General features: G+C 34.6%; 1 protein-coding gene across 5 annotated transcripts; it reads left to right on the top strand.

Moving 5' to 3' along the window:
- RBM39 (RNA binding motif protein 39) lies at positions 1-26,248 on the top strand. 5 transcript variants are annotated; one of them, XM_068987723.1, is made up of 17 exons: positions 1-281; positions 903-966; positions 2,718-2,767; positions 7,059-7,253; positions 9,753-9,818; positions 9,918-9,968; positions 12,069-12,186; positions 12,488-12,640; positions 14,435-14,572; positions 16,537-16,602; positions 17,503-17,707; positions 18,264-18,341; positions 22,014-22,064; positions 24,254-24,335; positions 24,779-24,884; positions 25,135-25,213; positions 25,305-26,248. In XM_068987723.1, exons 2-17 carry the CDS (start codon positions 916-918, stop codon positions 25,403-25,405), a joined length of 1,590 nt encoding a protein of 529 aa, XP_068843824.1. In that variant the 5' UTR covers positions 1-281; positions 903-915; the 3' UTR covers positions 25,406-26,248. The 5 variants fall into 5 exon arrangements, with proteins under 5 accessions (XP_068843824.1, XP_068843825.1, XP_068843823.1 ...); XM_068987724.1 differs by having other exon boundaries at positions 9,915-9,968; positions 22,032-22,064; XM_068987722.1 differs by having other exon boundaries at positions 9,915-9,968.

Below are 26,248 nucleotides of genomic sequence, written 5' to 3'. Positions count from 1 at the left end.
TGAGTACGGGGAAGCTGCGGCCGCCATTTCAGAGAGCTTGCCGACACTGTCGCAGGGGTGGATCCTGAGCTGCCGAAGCCGCCGTCCTGAACTCCCGCGCGGGCTCCTCTAATCCCATTGTCTCTTTTAGATTCGCTTGGGCCTGTCCGCTCTCTGAGCCCGAAATTCGGGCTGGGTGGTACCGCGGCCTGGGCCTAGCGGCTTAACAGCAACAGCGGCGGCAGCCACAGCCCCCCTCTTTCTGAATACGAGCACCGCAGGGACCCGGGAAGCCCGCACAGGTGAGGAGGCATCGCGGACCCGCATATTTTCCGGGCTTTTTTGAGGTTTGGTTCTTTTCTGGGTTGAGGGGCACGCCTTAGGCGATTTTAAGCGACCGGGCTGGGGGCGGGTGGGGGGGAGATTTTTTAGAAATCGTCTTCTTTTCGACGACCGCGCCCTTTTCCGATCGAATGTGTTTCAGGGTTTTCGGGTGGCGTGGGCTCGAGAGAGGCTTCGGGTAGATGGCGACCTGTCCCTTCGAGGCCCGGGCCGACCGCGACCTCCCAACATGGCGCCAGCCGAACGCTGCCATGGCACACAACCCCTCCCAGCCGAGGGAGTTTCCCTTTGCCCCTAAAATGGCAGCGCGGTGTTTTGCGCGAAAGCGGCGCTTTGGCTCGAGATTCTCGGGTTCTGTTTTTTGAGGCGCTGTAGGCTTTTTAAAAATAGAGTACTTAATCTGTCTAGCCTGTTTGATGTTGGGGACATTTTAGGTTTAATTGCCAAACCTACTAAAATGGTCCCGTTTTAGTCATTCTATGGGACCTCTCTGAGGTTTTGGAATATGTCTGGTAAAAAGGAAATTTAGCACAATTTAAAATTGTTTACTCACCAAATTTTCATTTTTGCTTTTTACCTAGTCGTTTAGAGAAAATGGCAGACGATATTGATATTGAAGCAATGCTTGAGGCTCCTTACAAGAAGGTGAGAAAAAACAAGTCGGTGAGGTTTATCTATTTCTTAATTTAGCATTATTCACGAAACTACTGCTGAAATGTAAACTAACCTCCCCGGAGCCCTCTTGATTTACCTTATCAGAGATGCATTACATGTAACTTACAAAAGTAAATATATGCTATTGATGTAATAATATTGTGCAGTAGTTTCACTTCAGCGTGATGAATAAATGCCCATCTATCTCTCTTTGTAGACTTGCCTAACGATATCTCACCTCTACTCCCATGAATTCACCTTTGATTCCAGTGTGAACTGTCAATCATAAGGTAGTAATTGAGTGACTTATCGCTGTACCGTGGTCCCCTAGGTAAAATGACTCAACTAAGAATTACCAGCTCCAGTTTGGTATAGCAAAAAGGTGAATGTAGTGGTTTGGGAAAACAGCAGGGGTCCAAGAATAATAAAGCATAACCAGTCTATGGCAAGCAAATCTTTAAATAAGACAAGCCTTACAAGAAGAAATGGGTGAGATTTAAAATTTATCCTATACATAAGACTGGTAATAGTAAATATTAAAACAGGCAGGTGATGATCTGCTGCTCAGTTAAAAATTACTAAAATTCTTGGATCCCTGAACAGAAAAAATTTCTTAAAGCAAAAGAGGCAATATCACAACTTAGAGTCACTTGATGACTGTTTAACTGTTCTCCATATTGTGTTATTTTTAATTCGTCCCTGCCATAATATTTCACACTAAAAACTACAAAGGAGTTATTTTGGCTAATAACGTAGATCCATTTCAGTATCACCGTAAAAGTAAAGTGTCTTTTCATTCTTTGACCACCAGTTGGTGGTGAAAATAGCAGTATGCATGCGTTATCACTGATGTCACAAACTGTAAGCTTTGTAAGTTAGCACTTATACTCTATATTCCTATAGCTGATGTGATCAAACTTGAAAATAAACATTTCGCTAAACCTTTTAAAAATAATACATTTGTTTTGGAGTGTATAGCTCGACCATGTGGTACCAATTTGGATGAATTCTTTAAAGCTTTGAATAGTGTACTTAGTTTGTAATACTTAGACTCTTGAAGCTCTACTTTCTATTTTAATGTTAAGATTCTGTCTTAGTTTAACATGGATGTAATTCCATGTAAACAGGTATGGAAGTAGGACTGGTGGATTATTAATTGACTTTCTTGGGTTCTTGGGAGTCAACATTACTAAAGCAGTGTGAATCCCTGTTTGCTTCAGGGCGAGATGTGTGACAGAGGTGGCATCAAGCTCTTACAGTCCCAACCCTCCAACGGAAATGGGCGAAGATCTCAGGAATGGCATCGGTCACAGGAAATCGATAGTGGCTGGCTGCTAGCATGGCCACTTGGGGCTTAGGCAGAAATAGAGCCATGGTACTGATCAAAGGGGCCATAGCACATGGAATAAAACTCAAAACAGGACTTCATTCATGTTTTATAGAAATTCTATTTAACCACTTCAACACTGTAAATCTGGATAACTTAATATCTAACTATATAAGAAAGTTTAACATGTTAATATGCATTTTTATTTTTGTATCTTGATGACTTAATTTGTAAGCAACAAAGTGGTTAAACATACATCCATCTAAATTTTTTTATAGCCTTCCATGTTAAACTGTAAATAAGTAATTAGTTTTAAAATTGTTTTGTATTTTCTTATTCCTATTCCCTTTACCCTTTGACAACTTGAAATGTTACCACTTCGTCCTCATGATGTTCTTCTATCAACCCTGCTTAGGATGAGAACAAGTTGAGCAGTGCTAACGGCCATGAAGAACGTAGCAAAAAGTAAGTTTCAAGAAGGGACCTGGGTTGGGGGGAGGTGCTGTACATGATTGAGACTTTCAGTTGAACCCTTGTGGTTAAAGTGTTACACCTAGGTTCTCTCCTGAAGCTTTTCTTTGCCTGTTTTAGAAAAGTGGGTTCTTTTGGGAAGAGACACTATTTGAGGATGTAAAACTATGGACTCTTTCCTTAAATTTCAGAAATTGGTGTCATGGACACCTTCCCCTCCAAGTCCATCCATGACAATCTGGATTAGTTCTTATATTCAAACTTGTCTAAAATTTGTTAACTTTGGCTTAATGTTTATTACTTAATGTCATCAATAAAGCTATTATATCCACTGAAGATGGGTTAGAAGGAAGGTGATAACTGTGGAAAATGTGTTTTGCCCTAAACTACTGAAGGAGTCAGAGCTGTGAATTACTCATACTCCTTGATGCTTTAAGATTCTTTTTGTAATAATGTTACAGCATACTTTAGTACTTCTTAATGTTCTTACATGGCTTTCATTGTCTTAAGCTTTTTAAACTCCGATAGTTAATAGAATGGAATTTCAGAAAATTATGCATGTTATTTGTGCAAATAACTAACCCTTAATAGGAACTCGTTGACAGATGAGTACAGAATACAGTGTTAAAGGAGTCTAAATAACAGTATAAACTAAATGCACTTTATAAGATTTGATTCTATTGAGTTTTCTTTAGCTCTAAAGTATATGATATTAGCATGACTTTTTTATATCATAAGCATTAAGATGTTTTATTAGCTTTTGTGATGTCATTCAAATGTTTTGTTACATTCATGACCTCATAATACATAACAAAAAATGATGGTAATGTGAGTCACTTACTTGATTCTTTTTGGCTCTTCCAAGAGCTCAAAGTGTTGCATAATATACCACCTCAATATCTCACAAGAAGTTTGTAAGGTAGGTTAATAAAATTTCATAAAATAGTTGAGATTGTCTAGACTGGATTGTTCAAGCTTTGCTGCACCAGTATTCTTACCCCCTAGAGTATTGTAGGAATTGATCAAAATGGTAAAATGTGTAGGATATTTCCTATATTTTTTTTGCATGGGTGGGAGTCTGTTATCGCTCTTCACTAATCATGTTATGGGTATTGAGTTGGGTTTAGTCTTGAATTGTTTGAGGCAGTCAGCCAACCAATCATTGCATGGTTTAGTGTCCTTTAATTTTATACTTTTTACCAAAGTATGTTTTCTAATAGTTCTGATTTGCAATTCTGCAATTAAAAGGTAGAAAGGGGATACATATAAATTGAAATTATCCAGTCTCTAGATAACATGCCTAGTGAACCAATAAAGATCTCGTCTGTAATGAAGACATTGGTAGCGCACATGCTTTCTTTGTTGTACCATCTTTAGATGTCTTACTACTAATACCATCTTTACCTGTTTATCTTCCTGCAAGTAAAGACTATCAAACTTTTACCAGGAAATTGAGCATCAAGCTCTCAATGACTGGTGCTTAGTGGCTTTCATATAAAGTGTGAAGTCTTACAAGACTAAATAGAAGAATGGACAATTTTCTTTAATTGGCCATAGGAGTCTTTGTTTAAGGGAAGAATATTTACAAAACTTCAACTGTCATCTGGTTTCTTTTTAAATGTACAAATTATTTCTGTCAGACTTCTCATCCTCAGTTGAAGCTGATGCCCTTGTTTTTCCTGAAGGGAATTAATCTTTCAAATTAATTTGAAAGTTATTTAGAAGAAAATTTTTGTTTAGTTATAAATCATTAGTCTTCAGTGTGAATAAATTAAGTCTCTTAACCAAAGGAAGGTGCCATGTTGCCAAATTTTTCACTGTGAAACTTCATTGTTCTTTAAAAGCCATTGGGTATTGGGATGTAGTTTTAAGGTAGAAACAAAATGCACATTCTGAGAAATTGAAAGTTGACTGACTAGTAAATGTTTTCTTCTAAAAAACAGTATAATTCTTAGTACATACACTCAATTGATTTCAGGTAATAAGCTTAACACAAATTGTTTATCTATTAGTCTTTCTGAAAAGCTATATCCCTGAACTTGGCAAGACCTCAAAGTTTTATACCTTTTTAAGTACCTGAGCTTGCCTTTGTGGGAGTATTATTAGTATAACCAGTTTTGCAAAGTCTCAACCAGCATCCATTCAGCTCTTTTGGAATTACTCAAAAAGGATTAAAAAAGAAAAAAAATGACACAGTTGAAATATATTGGCTACTGTGGTGTGGATTATCTATAAATTTTGGAATAAATGACTTTTCTATTTTTTTTCTTATTTTCCAGAGTACTTTGCATTTAATATTTAGATCTTCTTACATGGAAGAGGTCAAATCCAGTTATAGCAAAACACCTTTACAGCAGAGACCATATAACCAAAAAGTCCAAAGGCCCAGCCCAGTGGACCATTTACTTCAATGATGTTCAGTACAAAATTCCACTGCCACTAAAGACTTTGGAAAGTCCCTTTTAAGTTGTAACAGGATTTGACTATTAGTGTGGAGTTTGATAACCCTTCTTTAGTTAACTTGATAAATTTTCTTTGAAGCTTCATTATATTGTAGGGAAGTATTCTGCTTTCTTGCACCCTTAAATTTTTGTCTGGGCTTTCATAAAGAGGATTGTATTTCTGAATGTCTTAGTATGTTGCTGTCTTTTTACCTGTCTGGGGTTGCCTTCAGATGTGCATGGGGGCTCATTTATGAAAAGTCCTAGGAAGACCTTAAGTTGAAATTAGCTCTTCAATTTTTGAGTCCTTTTCCTTTGGCATAATAAATTTTGGGCCTAAAAAGAGGTAAATTGGAAGGTTGGCTGCCTCTGCAATGGGCCATCTATGAGCAGAGCAAATCTTTGTCCTTTTTGTGAGGGATGGAGTGTTAACTTTGTCCCCTACTTGATAATATTTAGGATTTTTGATAGCTATCTCACAGAATTCTTTAGTCTCAGAGAGAGTTTCAGGTTTTTAGGCAACAAAAATGGAATGTTATCTGTTGCCCTTCTGGGCATTGCTTTGATAACGTCTATAAAAGTAATGAGTGTAGCCTAATTTTCTGTCATGTGCTACCTAGCATATACATTTCTGACAGTCAGGTGGATTATCTTGAAATTTTAGACAAAGTTTCTGCCTCCTTGGAAAGCTCTACATCTCCTTGTGATTGGAGTGTGGGTTTCAAGATTCCAGAAGGTGGGTGTCTTCATTTTCTATTTTCAATGCACTCTAAGATGACCTGCTTTACAGGTTCTCTGAGGCAGACTTCAGTTGCTCATTGTGCTAAGCTTGCTTTGCTAAGGACTAAAAAGTTAAATTTCCAAATGATGTAGTTGTCACAGTGTTTAATCTTTTTGCCACTACAAAATGACCTTTAAGTGGATAAGTTTAATTTGAAATGTCGTTCAATTTATATTGAAATATCTGAAGGCACCTCTAAAATTTAGGTGATGACAGAGGTATGAAATAGATGGGTGGTATGCTGTGAGGAATACAGAAATGAACAGGAAAAGATAATACTGGCTTTTTTACCTTTCAGAGTTTGAAAATTTATAAAGATTTATAAAGGTGTTGATTCTTGTTGATTGTATCCCACAGGCTTGTATAAACTGGCATAAAAATGACATGCTCCAGTATCTGGTGTACTCACTGTAACTTTAAAAAGAAATTATTTGAAATGGTCACGTTAAAGTCTAGGAGTGTCAGAGTGCATTTTACTGTGTTAATTTGTTGTTTATCATTATATGTAACAATTTTGCCCATGAACTCCAAAATAGTGATGGCCCTTTGAAAGTATAAAATACTCATATGTGCAAATTGGGTCAAAATAGGCTTTACTTAAGAGAAATTAGTGGGTTAATGACAATTTTTATGTATGATCCAGCACTAATACTTGGTGTAAAAGTATTCTGTTAACTTTGACTCATATTTTGTGGATTACAGTTAATACTTGGCCAGTTTCATGATCGGACTTCCTGTTTAAAAGTTCAGATTTTGATTTATACCTACCAGCAAGTCCTCTCCTTGTTAAAGCTATAAGCTGACTCAAGAAATACCATTACAGTATCTTTCTCTCTCTCAAATGATTCATTATCAGCTGACTGCTGATTTTCAGTAGTAGAAGGCAAAGGTGGGGTGTTGTTTATCTTACCTTGGAATTATTTTTCCATAAGTGATTGTTATGTATCATTGTATGATAGGGAAAATAGCAAAATAATTTTACAAAAATGTTTCTGACCATAAAGGGAAGTATATTTTGGCAGATTCTTAAATCAGCAAGATGATGGTGAGTTTTTTTTCTCAGGAGGAAAAAAAGCAAGAGCAGAAGTCGTAGTCATGAACGAAAAAGAAGCAAAAGTAAGGAACGGAAGCGAAGTAGAGATAGAGAAAGGAAAAAGAGCAAAAGCCGTGAAAGGAAGCGAAGTAGAAGCAAAGAAAGGAGACGGAGCCGATCAAGAAGTCGAGATCGCAGATTCAGAGGCCGCTACAGAAGTCCTTAGTATGTAACTATAATTATGATGATACTGGTTTGAGAGATTTCTCTGGGTATCCAGATAGCAATGTAACCAGAGTAATTTGAATTGTGGAATTTTATTTTTCACTATTAGGATTTTGGCATCATAAAATCCAGTAGAAAAATACAATGTGTGGACAGATAATACTGGTCTTACTAGGCATACAGAACATTTTCTGTTACTGCCATCTAAAAGTATTTTAACTGTGTGCCATTCCAAACTAGACTAAAGCACTAAAGTGCTTTTAAAAAAAGATTTGATATTCTAGTGCCAAATATGTGAAAGCTTAAAGTCTGTGAGCTATTAACAGTATTCTTTACTGAACATAAGTTATTTAAAAATTTTAAACTCAGTTGGATACAAATTATAAATATATATAATTAGTCACATACGTAATTAGTTAGCAATCTTGTCTGGCTGTTCTCAGCTGAAATGACAAATAATTGTGAATTTTGTGTATGCTTTTTTATATTAGTGGGAGGATGCTCATCACACATCTTAAAGGTATTTTAATAGCAAGAATGCAGTAAAAGTGCTCTTGAAGGTTAAAGCACTGTGGAAATTTGGATGTGGTTATTTGAACCAGTTGGAAATGTTTCATTATAGTTATTTTTTAAAAAGCTAAGCTGTACTAATGACTTTGGAAAGAGCCTTACAACTCTTAAGCAGGGATTGAATCTTAACAGTCCCTAGTGCTTTATGATGTTCTTTCTCATTAATTAATATATTGTTGTAAGCAACAGACTATATTAAAATTAAGTTTTAATTGAATTTGAATTCAAAGAGAGTCCTGGATCAGAGCCTTGGCTTCTTTACTTGGTTAAGAAGGATTCTTAAGCTTTAGTTTTCTTAAAGAAGGAGGTGTAACTACTGATACAAGCTTTGAATGAGAAGAGGATGTAAATTAAAACACCCACAGTACTTAGTGCTATTGGTGAAATGTTTCGGTATTACTTGAAGCAGATACAGTTAGTAACACTTAGAGTTCTGATTCTGGTTCTTCAATGAAAAGGATTCCAGTCCTTGTTCTCCAAGGTCCTCTTAGCTGATTATTTTACAAACTTTGTAACAGTTTAAAAAGGACCACAGTGGTGTTTTAAGTACTCTTTTGGGAAAATACTTTGCTTTTTGTCCAGTTTATCAAAATTTTACTTCATTCTTTTTTACCAGAATGAACTTAATATTGGGGAAGATAAATAATTCTGAATAATGTTATTTCTCATCAGTGATGGATACTTAAAAGTCAGCCTGTGATTCTGGTCTGACTTCAAATTGACTTGGTTCTTAATGTTTGGTTTCAGGTGGTTTTTAACTACCAAGGCAGTAATTGGAACTTTAACAATTAAAGGGGAAAGAAAGAAAACAGCTTATAGACTTACTTAACCAGTAAATGTATATTCTTAATTGTCACTTTTAGTGTGATTTGCAAAGGACCTGTTTAATACAATTTTATTTGGGACTTCTTGGGTGTAATAGGTACATGTAGAGTCCATGACAACAAATCTCAGTGTGAATTGAGGGCCACCATATATTTTCATTTTGCTACCCATCTGGTAAAGGATAGCAGGATGAGCACTAAGAGACATCTGACCTGACCTTTCAAATTAGTTTGGTCTTTTCAAAATAAAAGGGCCATAAAATATTGGGCCTTTTTAAAGTGTTTCAAATTACAGAGTAAAGCTTTGAAAACACACTTTTAATGTAATCAAGTCCTGAAAAAAAAATTTTCCTGAGGTGTTGATGAACTTCCTTCACATCTTTAGTACTGACTGTTTTGTCACTAAGAACTGAAGTGTATGACATGCTTAAATATGCTTATATGCAGTTTTGGAGACTTAACTGTCAAGTGGAAAAACTGGAATTGAATGTAAAGAATTAGTCCCCTATTTTTTAAAAGAGGCTTCTCAAGGGAATTCCCTGACAGTCCAGTAGTTAGGACTGTGCACTTTTACTGCCTATGGCCTGGGTTCAATTCCTGGACAGGGAACTATGATCCCACAAACCATGCAGCATGCCAAAAAAAGTTACTCAAAACATGAATATTGTATATGTAGGTATATATAAACATGTATATTCCTGAGGAAGGATCTGCAGAGATACACACCAAGTTGTTAATTATACTTATTCCTGGTGTGAGGGAAGTTCAGGATAATTTTCACTATATGTGCTTCCCCCAACCCCCAAACCTCAGGAATGTATTCATAAATATGTAATCAAAGAAAACTAGACTGAAAATTTAAGTATTTTCAGAATACTAAAAATTTTGAGGCTGTAATCTTTGGTCTTGGCACCTCTCAGTGGTCCAGGATGGATAACTGTAAGAACAGTTTGCCTGGGATAGAGTTGAAAGTCTTATTTCCTCTTCATAATTGAGGTGGAAAACAAACAGCCTAAACAATGTTAAACTTGCTGGAGAGCGCATGAACGCGATCTTAGCAAGACCCTAACCCTGTAACTAGTGTAATTTTGTGTTTCCTTTTTAGCTCCGGACCAAAATTTAACAGTGCCATCCGAGGAAAGATTGGGTTGCCTCATAGCATCAAATTAAGGTTTTTAAACATACTTCTGAATTGTTTAAATTGTTTTTCAAGGAACTAATGTGGTGTACTTGTTTGGGTAACTTTTGAAATTTTTTAACTTTGCAGCAGACGACGTTCTCGAAGCAAAAGTCCATTCAGGAAAGACAAGAGCCCTGTGAGGTAATCGTCTCCATTTCTTTTCTTTTGCATTTTTAGCTTTTGTAAAGTTTTTATAAATTATGCTACTGCAAAATTTAATGACATTCGCTAACTTGGCTCACATTAAATCTTTATTTGGTTTGCAGTCCTAGTGTTATTAATGTGAATTGCAAAGTTTTCAGTAACTTGTATCTAAGAAGAATGGAGTAAAAATGACCACTTTAATTGTAGATATTCCATGTGTTTTTATTGCTCTTTATGGTAACTAAAAATTTTTTAATGGTTGCTATTGGAAACTTCAGACTTGATTTACCTTTGGAAATAACGAGTTTTTGAAATAACTTCCTGTAGAAAAATAGTGAAAATAGTCATGAGTTTTATCATTTGGCTCCCTTTACTTGAGAGAAGTGTTTAATCTCCAAACTTTTAACTGAATTGACTTGTGCTTTTTACTGTTTTTGACTTTCTGTGAGGTATTTTTCTCGACTGACCTAATGCAGTCTACAATTTTGGTTCAAGGACCATTTTGTTACATGGTAGCGTTGTTTTTTACTTTTGGTTTCCCTAAGTATCTTGTTATTTGGCATATAATGATTTTAAAGGGTTTCTGTAACAAATATTGAGTGTTTACTCTTTTAATACTTAGTTTTCTCTTGTGAGAAGACTCATTTTTAGTTCTCATTCTTTGGATCTAGTCGGCTTTGTATCTCTGTTTTATAGTAACAGGTTTAAAATAACTGTAGATTTCCCAAGGGATATACCTGAGGTTGGTAGGTGGAGTGTTTCAAAAATACTTCCTGAGAATGTCAGAACATGGTTAAGAAAGAGCTTATTTATGCTTATATTTTTAAGGATTAAAACCTTAATCATAGTAAAATTTTATTATAATAGATAATTTTAGTAGTGGACATTGTTATTTTTCTTGGACTTGATAAATTTCATCTACTATGTTCTTTTACTTTTCTCACTTATTGGGCATTTAAGTTTGCTCAGTAAATTTAGAAGTGTAAACATTTGTAAACATGAGTAAATTAAATCCCACTGTTACTTGTCTCCATACCTCCTGCTTTTTACTTTTGATTTGCTCACTGTTAGTGTCTCTATGCTATAAGAAGTATCAAGTCTTTTTTTCAGGTACTGAATTTGTAGTCTTAGTAAGACGAGTCTAATCTAGTAAACAGCTACCTCACTGTTCTATATGATATCTGAGTTTGTGAAATAAAATTCTTAAGAGTCAAAATCAGTTCAGTTCAGCCACTCAGCTTTGTTCGACTCTTTGCGACCCCATGGACTGCATCACCCAGGCTTCCCTGTCCATCAGCCTATCTGGAGCTTGCTCAAACTCATGCCCATCTAGTCGGTGATGCCATCCAACCATCTCATCCTCTGTCATCCCCTTCTCCCACCTTCAGTCTTTTCCAGAATCAGGGTCTTTTCCAGTGAGTCAGTTCTTTGCATCAAGTGGCCAAAGTGTTAGAGCTTCAGCATCAGTCCTTCTAATGAGTATTCAGGACTGATTTCCATTAGGATTGAATCTTTGACCTTGCAGTCCAAGGGACTTCCAAGAGTCTTCTCCAACACCACAGTTCAAAAGCATCAAAAAAAAAAAAAGCCCTCAGCTTTCTTTATAGTCCAACTCATAAAGAATCAAAATAGTTTTCATTATTTGGGGTTTACTTTCAAGTTACTGTTTGTGATTATGAAACTTAGTTTTACTTTATGATTTCTTTTTGGGGAAACATCCTTTCTGCTAGTTTGGACCAGTTCAACATTTGTGTCTAGTCAGGGGTTATTAATTGTGAATGTCAAACTCTTGGGCTTCTGATTGGCCGTTTATTATGCTAGAGAGAATAACATTTGTAAGATTGAAAGACCAATGGACTTTGGTCCTGATAATGTAAGATAATATCAGAAGAAACTTCAGAAACTCATTATGTTGAAGGTGTTTGGGTCACATTGAATTATTTTATGAGCACTTTATATATATCGTAGTGAAAATGGGCTTGGGAGTAGTGACAGACTGGTTTGGGGAAAGTTTATTCTGTTTACTAAAAATATGTATTAAATGTTACTTTGGAAGAAGTTATAAAGTTAACTCTATACTCTTTATTCCTGTTTTAGGGAACCTATTGATAATCTCACTCCTGAGGAAAGAGATGCAAGGACTGTTTTCTGTATGCAGCTGGCAGCAAGAATTCGGCCAAGGGATTTGGAAGAGTTTTTCTCTACAGTTGGGAAGGTAATCTAAGCTTTATCTATGGAGCTAATTTAAGTAGAAGTTGCAAGCCACAGTTTAATAATTGTCAGTATGGCAGATGAAATGAAAAAAAAATCTAAACCAAATTTGTTTGGTGGAATTTAGTTAGGGAATTTATTTTTATTTTTGGAAATTGATGTGTTGATAAATGAGCCTACAAATTTGCCTCTTTTTAATTGCTTCATAATATTGTTTATGTGCCTCTTGTCTTTTGAAATGATTATACTTACTGTGAATGGTTGGATAAACAGAACCCTGTGTTAAGTGTGTGTTTTCTTTTTAGGTTCGTGATGTGAGGATGATTTCTGACAGAAATTCAAGACGTTCCAAAGGAATTGCTTATGTGGAGTTTGTTGATGTTAGCTCAGTGCCTCTAGCAATAGGATTAACTGGTCAGCGGGTTTTAGGAGTGCCGATCATAGTACAAGCATCACAGGTAACTTCCTATTTAAGAATTCGAGCATTGATAGTGCTAGAAACCTGCCTTGAGCCTTATAAAATCACCTCTTACTATCTTGAGTTAGATGTTCTCAGGACAGCTTTAAAAACAAAAGCTGATTCCTTTGATATATTTGTATTCTCAAAATTCTCTTCTTTTGTCTTAATATAAGTTGTAAATATTTATTTCATGCTGAAGAATTGAACTTGTTTTAGAATTTTATTGATTTGTGATGACTTACTTGGGGATAGAAGGATCTAAGAACATGTTTTCCCCTTTCAAATGGAATGTTTTTCACATTTTTAATAAATATATTTTCACAATTTTTATGAAATTCTAACATTTGAAAGCAAAATGTTTCAGACTAATTTTGAAAATGTCGAATTATAATTTAATTTCTCTTTGCTGATTCTTCTCAATAATTGAGTGTTGCCTTTGGAAAAATGAAATTAGGGTTAATATTTTAGTTCATTTAGATGTGGAAAAATCGGAATACATCACTACTGAGTAATATGAAAATACGTTTAGGATTTATCATTAGTACCTATTTATACTAAGAAGTTAGTTTCTCTGACTACCAGATAACTTAGCTTTTTAAAATGGAAAATATAGATCTTAAAGACCTTTTTTTGGCCTCATCGCATGGTTTGTGAAATCTACGTTCCCCAGCCAGGGATTGAACCTGGGCCCTGGCAATGAAAACACCCAAATCCTAACTACTGGACCACGAGGGAATTCCCAAGGATTTTAATTTTCTGAGCAATATGAGATAACAGTATAGTTACGCTCATTCTTTTTCAGACCCCTGAAATAAGTACTTCACATAACTTCTGAAAAATCTGGTTGCTCATCAAAAGCTTTTAATATTTTATAGATAGGCACAGGATTTAACCAAATCTGAAGTGAAATTGCAGTTTTCACTGTTAACAAACTCAAAATTTGGTCAAATTACTACCGTCTTATCTAACATTTTAGGAGTATGTAACATTGTTGAGTACCATTTGATTATAGGTAAACAGTAGGAGCCCAGGGCTTTCCTGGTGGCTCAGATGGTAAATAATGTTGAGGAGCATGCTGTGGGTATCATTGTTCAGTTCATTTCATGTGACAGAGGACAACCTTACAATAGTGTGTACTTTGTCCTGGCGAAGCGCTGAGAAGAATCAAATTTATAAATGAGATTCTGAATTCATTTAATTTTAACCTCCTATGGTGCCCCAGTTTGTTAAAGGAGCTTGTGTTAGAATGTAAATTGAGAACTGTTTCGTTTGAGAAGGACTTGATAGAAAAATGACTGCTGAATTGAATGGTTTACTTAGTTTGATTTATATTGGAGAAGTTCTTTAAGATGGATTGCCAGTTGGTATACTGTATATTGAGTAACAGTGATCTTGAGAACACATTTTAGTAAATGAGTATATTTAGTTCCAGGAAGTAATCTTACATTTCTACATTTAGTACATCTGATACCAGGATGCTGCTTTATCAGTTTTATATATGCTCTTAAATCTAAAATTTTTTTTTACTGGAAAATACAGTAAAATCTAAAATTTTAATTTAAAAATTTGGCTTTGGAACTATTTTAGGTGTACCATTCAGTCAGTGTCAGTACTGACAAGCATATGAGGTGGAATCATACAATATTTGTCCCTTTATGTATGACTTAACACTTAGCGTAATTTGGTATCAGTTGTCATTAAGCAAACCTAAGATGTGAGTGGGAATTACTATGTTCAAAATGGTACTTATTCATTGTAAATAGATGTGCCTTTTGTCTTATCTAACTTATAGGCAGAAAAAAACAGAGCTGCAGCAATGGCAAACAATCTACAAAAGGGAAGTGCTGGACCTATGAGGCTTTATGTGGGCTCGTTACACTTTAACATAACTGAAGATATGCTTCGAGGGATTTTTGAGCCATTTGGAAGGGTAAGTCTCAAATTTTTAAGTGGATCCTAAATAGGTTCTTAAATGTAGCTGCATAATATATCTGCTTTGTGTTGTTTCTAAGATACTAATGTTAAGATGGGAGGGAGTGGTTCTATTAGAATTTTTTAAAAGTCAACCTGAATGAGCAAGAAGTTTTTTTCCCCCCTTGGTTTATTTTGGGATACTTTTCTTACTGAAAGTTTAGGAGTGTGTAATATAATTACAGCATAGCACTATATAAGCTTCAGCTGTACAGTGCAATAATTTGACTTACATCATGAAATTAGTACTGTAATAGGTGCAGTGAACATCTATCATCTCATCCAGATACAATATTAAAGAAATAGATAACAAAATTTTTTCTCTTGTGATGAGAACTCTAAGCCTTACTCTTTACTTATTCTAAGCTTTACTCTTGAGCCTTAGTTTATGACATACAGCTGTGTAAATAATCAGACATTGCATTTCTAGAACTTATAACTGGAAGTTTGTACCTTATGACTACTTTAACTCTTCTCCACCCACACCTCTGTTAGCCACAAATGTAATGATATTTTTCCATGAGTTTGTTTTTGAAGTACAATTAAACTGCAGCACTATTTTCCTGGTGAACAGATTAGACTTTTTTTATATTTCTATATATTTATCAAAATAATCACCAGGATAAGTATAGTTCTCATTTTAGAAGAATGTTTAGAATAAATGTTATCAGTAGGCTGTGGTGTGGTGGTGGTGGTGGATTAGTCACTAAGTTGTGTCTGACTCTTTGCGACCCCATAGACTAGCCCACCAGGCTCCTCTCCGTGCATGGAATTTCCCAGACAAAAATACTGGAGTGGGTTGCCATTTCCTTCTCCAGGGGATCCTCCCAACCCAGGAATTGAATCCACCTCTCTTATTTGGCAGGCGGATTCTTTACCACTGAACTACCTGGCTGATCTGGATTAAACTTTTTGTGTGGCCCATGAGTAAAAATCTCGGTTCCTGCTGTACTTTATCCGATACTTAATCTTTATTGCTTTGGGATATATATTTCATTGTTCTCTTGCTATCCCACTAACTCCTTTGTTGTTTTGAAAAAAAAAAAAGTGTTAGTCACTTAGTTGTGGCTGACTCTTTGCGACTCCATGGACTGACCGTAGCCTGCCAGGCTACTCTGGCCATGGGATTCTCCAGGCAAGAATACTGGAATGGGTAGCCATTCCCTTCTCCGGGAGATTTTCCTGACCCAGGTAGAGCCCTGGTCTCCTGCATTGCAGGCACGTTTTTTGCCACCTGAGACCAGGTAAAGCCTAAATTGGGAAACTCTAAATTAAGTGTTAATAATGAGAACATTTGGCTGTTGATTTTTGTGGGTAGTTTGTTTATTGGAAATACGGTAATTGTGCACAAATCATAATTACATCAATCATTACAAAACTAGTATGTTCTTGAAACAACAGATAAATAAAAAAAATATATGGGTGCTATGTTTTAAATTTTCATGCTTCCTCTGTGTGGCTCGCTTTGTGGCAATATTGTGATGTAACTACCTTCCTTTGTAATAACATAGTTCCCTCACTTAAGGTGAATAGTCACTGCTTTGTAGCAGATTCACAGAGTTGTACAAACTATCAACCACATCCAGTTGTTATTTTTATTTATTCCAACATTTTGGGCAGTTTATTATGTCTGGCATAATTGGATATTAATGTTTGGTATATTTTAGCATAATGTGAAGGAAACATGTTGATTTGGTTTTTTAACATATTCTCCAAAGAATTTCAGATTGTGTTTTTTCTTGGGAAAGATTAAGGTTGTTCCCCTGCTTAGTATGTTCGCAGGCCTCTAGAAAGAAGATACTCTGGGAGGGATTTTTATATGTTTTCGATTTCTTTCAGGGGGAGACATTTTAAAATTGTACTTAAAGAAATTTTTTGCCCCTTCTTTTCACTAGCATAAATAATTGTGGTTTTCATTTTTAGATTGAAAGTATCCAGCTCATGATGGATAGTGAAACAGGTCGATCCAAGGGATATGGATTCATTACGGTAAGCAGTTAACCATGATTAACATAATGACTTGAACTTTTTTTTTAATCTGAGTAGCATAGTGTAAAACTTGATTAGTTATTCATAGTGGGGAAGGGATAAAGTTAATATTTTCAAGTGGTTTAAATTAGTTTGCTGTTAGTGGCCAATTTTTAGTAGTTGAAAATATCTTCAAATGCAAAACTTCCAAGTACTTTGCTATCTTCTTGTTTATGGACAGTTTGTTTAGCCAACTCCTCATGTGATTGAAGGCAATCAGTTCTTCAGTTTGACTGGTGTGACCCAAGATGTTAGTTGCATTAAAGTCTTTTGGAATTTATTTTTACTTTTTATTATAGACGTAATATGGTTTGACATACCATGACCAGGATTGCCTTAAGTAGCTGACCACTGAAACCCTGTTCTTGATAGGGTATGAAGTGGCAGCTGGAATAATTGTGAATGGAGGTGTCCTTTTAAAAGTAAACTCGTACTTTTAAGTTAGTTCATTTAGTTTGTACATTTGCAATCCAATTACATGATAGCAATTTTTCAAATTCTCATTTATCCCTGGAAAGTACTGGAAACAGATTTTTAGTTTAAAATATAAATACTTGTCACCATTGCCACCTTTATAGACAAAATTTTAAAAATAGAGATCCCAGATTTTATCAAGAAATTACAATTGGATCTTATATCCAAATTCAAGTAAAATTTAAACCTATTCTGTACTGATAGCAATCTGTTGCATTGATTGCTTTAGTTTATTAGGTTACATCAGTTACATTGTGTGACAAGGTTGAGCTTGTTACTCTTAACCATTCTTCCAGATGTAATTATTGAATATACTAGCATTAATAAGTTGAGGTTTCTTTGCCTTACATATAAGTAATTACCTTTATCCCTCTCTCAATTGTGTAGTTTTCTGATTCAGAATGTGCCAAGAAAGCTTTGGAACAACTTAATGGATTTGAGCTAGCGGGAAGGCCCATGAAAGTTGGTCATGTTACTGAACGTACTGATGCTTCCAGTGCTAGCTCATTTTTGGACAGTGATGAACTGGAAAGGACTGGAATTGACCTGGGAACAACTGGTCGTCTCCAGTTAATGGCAAGACTTGCAGAGGGTAAGTTTATCCTACTGTTGTGAATATGGTAACGAGAAACATAACTGTGCAAACAACTGGAAAAGCATGCAAACAAATGGAAAATGATTTTTTCTTATTTTTTCTTATTTTGTGCTGTTTCTTTGAACAGCACACATGGTTTCATAGGTGAAATCCTTTGCTTTCAAGTTGTAAAGTTCTAAGAACCTACTTTATGATGGTGCTTTTTGAATGCCACAGTACATGTTATAGGATTCCTTTTGTTTTCTATAATAATTAATGTCCTTATACTTTAGTTGCAGCGTTTACTCTGTGTCCTGCTTGTACAGTTGGCCTTCTGTATCTGTAGGTTCAGTATCCTTGAGTACGGAGGGCAGACTGTACCACAACTCTTTATATATGGGATTTCAGCATTGGTGGAGTTTGACAACCAAGGGTATCCTGGAAACATTCTTACCCACCTGGCTACCAAAGGGCCGCTGTAATTTTTAAAAATTGACTTTGGTATTAGGTAATCAGAAAACTAGGATTTTCCACTCTTAACAAAGCAGGGGCATTAAGACCTATTCTTTTACAGGCACAGGTTTGCAGATCCCGCCAGCAGCACAGCAAGCTTTGCAAATGAGTGGCTCTTTGGCATTTGGTGCTGTGGCAGGTAGGAATTGAATCTTTTCTATTTGAAATCATTGTTTTTTTCACCTAATTCGAAAATTTTCCAAATTTTTGCATTTAAAAGGACTTACTGAGAATTCAATTCATCAAGTACTTTTTTAACTTATTAATTTCAAAAGTTAATGTAAGGAAATGGTGCTATAGGACAGACTTAGCTACTGATCATAATAAAATGTCAGGGTATTATTGAACCCTGCCTACCAGTTTGTTTTTAGTTGAAAGTGATGTAAATTGTTAAATCTTTAAATGTATCATTTTTGTTGAAAACCAGAAAGCTCCTATTGTTTCAAAGGAAAAATGTTTTGTAATGTTTGAGATTAGAAAGTTTTATTTTAAAGGCCTTTAAATGAAGCTTTATTTTAAATAATTGAGTGCAGAGAAAACCGCTTTTCTAATTAGAACATAACTACAATTGACCCTTGAACCACATAGGTTTGAACTGCAAGGGTTATTTAGACATGTGCCTTTATTATTCAATAGTAAATACTACTGCACTATATGGTTTGTGGTTGTTAAATCCATGATTTTGGAAGGACCAAGGATATGGAGAGCCAAATAAAAGTTACATGTGTATTTTAAGCTACTCAGATGGTTGGTGTTCCTAATTCCTTAAATTTGAAGGCCAACTGTATTTTCAGATTTTGACTTACAGAAAGAAGTTCCTGGAGTGGTGAGGGGAAGGAAGAGGGAGTTGAATTGATAGTTTGTTACAATTATGTAATGATGGGCTTAGCTTATGAACACTTTTTCTCTTTTTGTGGCTCAGTTACTTGAAATTAACCCAAATCTATTAGCTAAGATAGCATTAAATTTCGTTAGAAGACTTGCTTGCAGAATATGTGAGAGTAAACCATTGTATTGGACTTCAGATGACAAACACTAAGAAAGTATGGTGATTTTCAGTTACACATTGGTCCTATGATCTTATCTAGCTATAAAGTGAGACTCTGTCAATATGTAAAATATATACGATCGTGGTACCACATCTGAATATAGGGAAAGTTCCATGCGGTTGCTTCATGATTTCCGTTTGAATTGAAAACCCATTAATTAAAGGAGACAAGATTATTTCTGCTTCTATATTATTATTTATTGTGGGCGCTTCTGTATTTTCCTTTTTTTAGTTGAATATTTGAGAGCTTGTTTTTTCTTTAGCATCTCATGATTCCTTTCAAACTGACTTAAATTTTAAAATCCAATAGGTAAAGTTCTTTAAACAACCATGCTAGTGTATCCACATAAGAAAATTGCAACTATTAAGCATTTCTGTAATTACGAGTCATTTGGTGACTCCAGGTTTTCCTGTATTGTTTTGACTTTTTGAACAAGTATTAGTCATTTCATTTTTCTACAATGAACATGTAGTCATTGAATGCCACCTAGTGTAATTGAAGATACTAAATAAACCCATCACTGCAGAAATAAATTGTAGTCTCTGGTTTTCAGTTATTGTTTTCTGCAAACATGTGTCCTCCTATTGCTTCCCATTGTTAGGTCATTCTTTCAATAATTTAGAAAAATGCTTGATGATTTACCATAGTCTTGGTTTTTTGATAGAGGCTGATACCTTTAGAGATTTAATACAAAGACACACAATTCATTTTTAAACAATCTTACCTTATATCCTGGGTGCTGTATCAATTATATTGATTTGGTTAACACTATCTTTGCCTAATTATAGATTTTCTGTGTTGTGGACATTGTTACTTCCCTCAGTTCTTTCTCCTGGTGAATGAAGAATGATTACACTTGGCTGGGCACATTTATTGTGTAGTCTACATTAAGGCTGATAATGCTAAACATCCATATGGGTTGCTTACAAATAGCCACGTAGTTACCTATTTGTTATATTCCCACTTTTTCCCTCCACTTTTTATTATTTATTGATGTGCTGTACTTAGTTGCTCAGTCACGTCCAACTCTTCATGACCCTATGGACTGTATGTAGCCTGCCAGGCTCCTCTGTCCATAAGATTTTCCAGGCAAGAATATTGGAGTGGATTGCCATGCCCTCCTCCAGGGGATCTTCCCAATCTGGGCATTGAACCCTGGTCCCCCCCTCATTGCAGGTGGATTTTTTACCGGCTGAGCCACCAGGGAAGCCCATTGTTTATTGATAGATGATTCTGTTATCTTAGAACTTCCAATAAATTGCTATTCTGAATTAGTAATCACATATATGCATAACTGGGTATATTTCTCCTGACTGTCGTTAAAATCTTACACATTCAGTATTAAATCGCTGAATATTAATGTATTTGAGGGCCTTGGCCTCCTAAGGTCTTTAAAGCTGTTTTTTGAAATCAAGAGTGGCCCATCACTATATCAACATGTCTTTGTTCTGGAAGTTTAATAGCTATTTTCTAAGATAAGTTCTTATCTTTATGAAACCCATGCTTTGTTTCCTAACTGGTTACAAATGACCTGAAGAATCATTTTTGAAATTTTGATTTATATACACTTAATATAGCATGGATTTCTGATGCTTATACATTTTTTCCCATTTTAGGAAAAAAAAACAATTGTGTTAAAATTTAAAGTTTATTGACAATGTTCCTATGGTCATATCTTCAAGTTCCTTCAGTATATACCAGTTACATTTCTTCAACTCCCTGAGATGCCAAATTTGAGCACCTAGGACCCAGGTATTCTTAACATCCCTATATGACTTGGGCTGCTGATCCCTTTTCATTTTTGCCCATGTTTTATGATTTTCTATACTCAGCAAGAAAGCCAGATAGTAATAAAGTATACAATTGAATCACATGTTATTGAAAATTAGGTAACTGAATCCAGTTTCTTTGTTGTATTGTTTTAAACTTAAAAAGATAGCTTTAGATACTATGACATTTTGGTTACTATTCATACTTCTGTTTTCATTTGAAATTAAGAAAGCTGCAGCTTTCTCTGAATTTGCCTTCTCATGTAGAATTTTAATGATTATATATGAGAAACTATATTAGAAATCACTATTATGTTCATTTTTAATAGACTAGATGCTTAAATTTTTCTAGTAATACATAGATTACAGTAAATCTAACTAAATTTCATTCATGCCTCATTAAATTTTCAAAATAGGCTAGGAAACCAGACCTAACAAAACTATCACCTTCTGGGCTGGACATGACAATTTAAAACTTAAAGGACTTAAAAAATAATACATACATACGGTTAGAGTAGTGTCACTACTTATTGACTGTGTTTGATATTTACTGTTGCAGTATTTATTCTTTTACTAGTAACTTTTAAATGTAAAATGCTTACCGACACTGACAGAATAATAAAAAGTTGAATAACCCAAGTACTTGGAATTGAATTCTCAAGATCAGGGTTTTCATGCATTTTCTGACCGGTGTGCTTCCCTTTCCCCATTTCCCATTATTCCCAAATGAATAGTAGTATAGTGGAATCCATTGAGATGTGAAAGAGTTATAGGACTAGGAAGAGAAAGGCATAAGTAAGTTTCCTAGGATAGGAGGAAAAGAAAAAGGCCCCAAAGCCTTGTCAATGAGGAATGGGGAAGGAGGTTTGGCTGCCAGGTTTTACTATAAGTTCGTTTTGATAAACCCTGCTACCATAGTCCTCTTTTATTAATGCTCTCCTGACATTTACCCTGTTAGTTGAGGCTCTTCATTGTTCCTGCACTGAGCTGTAGAATTCTCTTTTGTTATAGATTTGCAAACAAGACTTTCCCAACAGACTGAAGGTGAGTTGAGTTTTTTATTTGTTTTTTTTTGTTTGTTTTTGAAGTGGATATAAATATAGTATAAGACATAGTTGTGTGTATACATGTATCATTATTATTGTAGTTTCTTTTTGGCCCAATTTTGTCAGAATGACATACAGTGTCATTAACCATAACCTTTCTGGTAATTCATACAAATAAGGCCTAATAGGCATCATTACAGTTACAAGGATAAAGGTGGTAAATGTCTGTGCCCTTTTTTTTTTTTTTTTGCTGTAACTTGCTTAAGAGTTCTTTTCAGCTTTGTATGCTTATCTTTGTGTTCTGATTATAAGTTTTATATAGATACAGACAATGAAACTTGTCATTTAAGTAGACAGGGAGTCTGAATTTATTAAGATCAGGAAAAACTTAACTCCAGTGATTTGTATTAACAAATCACTGACAGGATGCAACTTCCTGTTGACTCCCAATTTTGAATGTAATCTTTACAATTATCTAGTATCATTTAAAGAATGAGAGTTTTAATTTTGTTGCATCATTTGTTGTTATTCCATTACTATAAACAGTACCAAGCAATGAGAAGATTATCCAGAACTAAGTTGCATGCAGATTTCAGAGATTGAAACAGTTTATAAAATAACCTATTTTTTTCTTGGTCTTTAATTATCAAGTAAATTCTACCATTTTATAGAGCATTCTATTGCAGTAATTTGGTATCTTACAGGATATACTTTAAAGTCTTTTGAGTAAATCTGTATTATAAAGGTCTATCCTTATTACTTGACAGTCAGGAATTGAATGTGTATCTTTACTTTTTTGGCAAATGAGACAATTGTATTCAATCTTTTTTTTTCCTAACAGATTTTTGAAAGTAGAACTGGTGGATTTTCCTTAGCTATATATTTCTATGCTGAATTCATTGTGTTCTGCATTCATCTAGGCTGAGCTGGAATATTTACATCATACATTTTCTAATATTTTTCAGTATTGATAGTTTATAATGACCTTGTAGTATTTTTTCCAAGCATACTACTTTGTTTTATGATAAGGTACACAGTGGGCTTCATTTTTTTTTCTTTTTGTAATACAGGCACACTTGCATCTTTAAATTTCTCTAGTAGAATTTGATGTTAAGTTATTTTAGCATTTTTCTTTCCATAGTTTTACTAAAGAGAAATACTTGTTTATCAAAATAAACTATAAAGAAGTGAGCATTTGTTATTCTACCAGAAATTTTTATGATGTATCCATGCACAGCCCTAATTTTTATTCATTGGAATATTTCTGATACTTCTCAGGTTATTGTTCATTTTAAGTACCATAATTTCTAATGTACTGTTTTATCCGTAGCTTTGTTTATTGTTGTTATGTATTGGAATGAAATTTGATCAAATATTATGATTACGGTGAGTTCTGTATCAGTTACTGGTAATGTTTTTTAAGTCACGTAAAAGCAATGGAGCAAATGTCTTGGAAAATGCTGTCACTTCAAAATTAAAACCAATATTGGTTTAAATTTGCTCCTAAATACTAGTATCAGTAGTTTGTGTTTTGTTTTTTTTTTTAATTTTCGACAGTGATTATGATAGATAGATACATGTTACTCTTTTTAGTGTTTCAAGACTGAGATTTTGTTGTGGTAGGTTTTATAGTCCCAGGATGTTAAATCTTCGATAATCTTTAAATACTTGGATGATTTTTATATTATTTTTTAAATGTCATCCTTTCTTATAATGGTTGTATGTTTATAAGAAAATATGTGACAATATATTCTTGGGCAGATAACCTAAAAAAAATTATTGTTTAGATTTAGTCAAGATTTTAAAGATTGTGTTTTCATCACCCCCTGAGTATAAACTCTTAACAATCAGTACTATTTCCTTGATCTGTATTGATATTTGTCTAACTGAACAAATATTTGCTACACTTGAGGTTTAATTTCCCTTATAAAGATAAAACTCCCAATTTATTCAAGATCAGTTATCTCAAATACAAAGTTGCCTCTGCTTTCTGGCAACTAAAATAGAATATTGTTATATATGTTGATATTTGATAGCATTATCAAATATGGGGAATAAGTAAATGAACTGATGGCCCTATTTCCACTTGGGTCCAGTGGTTATATTTGGTTTTGTTTTATTCATAGGGATATACTCTGATGCATTTTCCATGAAACTAATTTCTGGTTTTTTGGGTGTTTTTTTTAGCTTCAGCATTAGCTGCAGCTGCCTCTGTTCAACCTCTGGCAACACAGTGTTTCCAACTCTCTAACATGTTTAATCCTCAAACGTAAGTAATTTACTTTGGTCGAGTTCAAAGGGTCTTAAGTTATCTGTAACTTGTCTAAGTTAATACTTAGGGTGTTTCAACATATTTCATAGTTCAAGTATTGCTACAGTTCTGGTCATTTTACTGCCGTTATTTTTATGCACATTACTAATTATTTTCCTTGAATGTGTTAGTAACGTTGGAATTCAGTTGAAAACTTTGCAGTTTTCCGTTTATACCTAGTAGTTTTTCTCTGAAGTTTGTATCAGTATTTAATTTGTATTGACAGGATAGTGTTCCTAATCCTATGAAATGATAAGCTTGGTATAAGTATCTTTTGAAAGATGTCAGTTAACCATTTTAAAAGGCCCATGATTTTTTAAATACAGATTTTTAAAATAGAATACATATTGTATCATTTCATCAGTTTGAGTTGTTCTAATGGACTTAATACTTTGTTACAGAGAAGAAGAAGTTGGATGGGATACAGAGATTAAAGACGATGTGATTGAAGAATGTAATAAACATGGAGGAGTTATTCATATTTATGTTGACAAAAATTCAGCTCAGGTATTTTAACTGTTAGTTTCTTGTGTCTAATTTTCAAACATACTTGGGTCGTGGTTTTTCCTTAAAGAAGATAGTAACATGGCTAGTTTTGTGGATAATAAACTATTTTCAGTAAATTTCTAGGTACATATTAACTAGTGGAGCAATTATATGGTTATAGAGCAGTTTTTGTACAGTCAATTTGAATAATCCTGTTGGTATCCACGTTGTATATATCACAGCACGTTAAATATTTTTTGTTGTATTTTAGGGCAATGTGTATGTGAAGTGCCCATCAATTGCTGCAGCCATTGCTGCTGTCAATGCGTTGCATGGCAGGTGGTTTGCGGGTGAGTTTGACCTTTTTTCTGAGTGATTTTTTTTTTTTGACGATCTAATCTAAGTGAAGATGCTAATCACCGTATCTATTTCTTTCAACAGGTAAAATGATAACAGCAGCATATGTACCTCTTCCAACTTATCACAACCTCTTCCCTGATTCTATGACAGCAACACAACTACTGGTTCCAAGTAGACGATGAAGGAAAATACAGTCCTTTATGTACATAGCTTTTTTTCTTTCTTGAGAATTCATCTTGAGTTATCTTTTATTTAGATAAAAAATAAAGAGGCAAGGGTCTACTGTCATTTGTATACAATTCCTGTTACCTTGGAAAAATAAAAATGTTAACAGGAATGCAGTGTGCTCATTCTCCCTAACTAGCAAATCCCACTGTATACAAAGCTGTTCTCTTGTTCTGCCTTTTAAATGTACATGTAGAAAATTACATTAAGGATCTATAGGAATAGTTGTAGGGGAACAAATGTGCTTAAGACATAAAAAGGCAGACAGGGATGTAATATTTTTAATGTTTCAGAAGCCTAACTTTTTACACAGCAGTTACATTTCACTAATGTTGATATTTGGTTAATGGTTTAGCAGAGGTTTCTGGAATACCTAGTTTATGGAAATTCAGGACAGCTAAACGGGCTGTTTAACATGTCATCTTGCGTCCTGATCAATTGGCAAGAAAAGGTTTCAAAAATACATTTCTGGATGGTATCTTTTCAATTAATGTATCTGTAAAAGTTTCTTTGTAAATATTTTGTGTTCTGGTGTGTCTTAAGATTCCAAACAAAATGATCCCTGCATTTCCTCAAGATGTTTAGTGACAGTCTGGTAAGCAAAGCAGTCTGAGCAAGAAATAGGAAATGCAGAAATAGGTTTTGTCTGGTTGCATATAATCTTTGCTCTTTTTAAGCTCTGTGAGCTCTGAAATATATTTTTGGGTTACTTCAGTGTGTTTGACAAGACAGCTTGATATTTCTATCAAACAAATGACTTTCATATTGCAACAATCTTTGTAAGAACCACTCAAATAAAA

The sequence above is a fragment of the Capricornis sumatraensis genome, chromosome 15, assembly GCF_032405125.1.
Source record: "Capricornis sumatraensis isolate serow.1 chromosome 15, serow.2, whole genome shotgun sequence".
NCBI classification, from domain to species: domain Eukaryota; kingdom Metazoa; phylum Chordata; class Mammalia; order Artiodactyla; family Bovidae; genus Capricornis; species Capricornis sumatraensis.
This window is presented reverse-complemented; position numbering and strand designations above follow the sequence as displayed.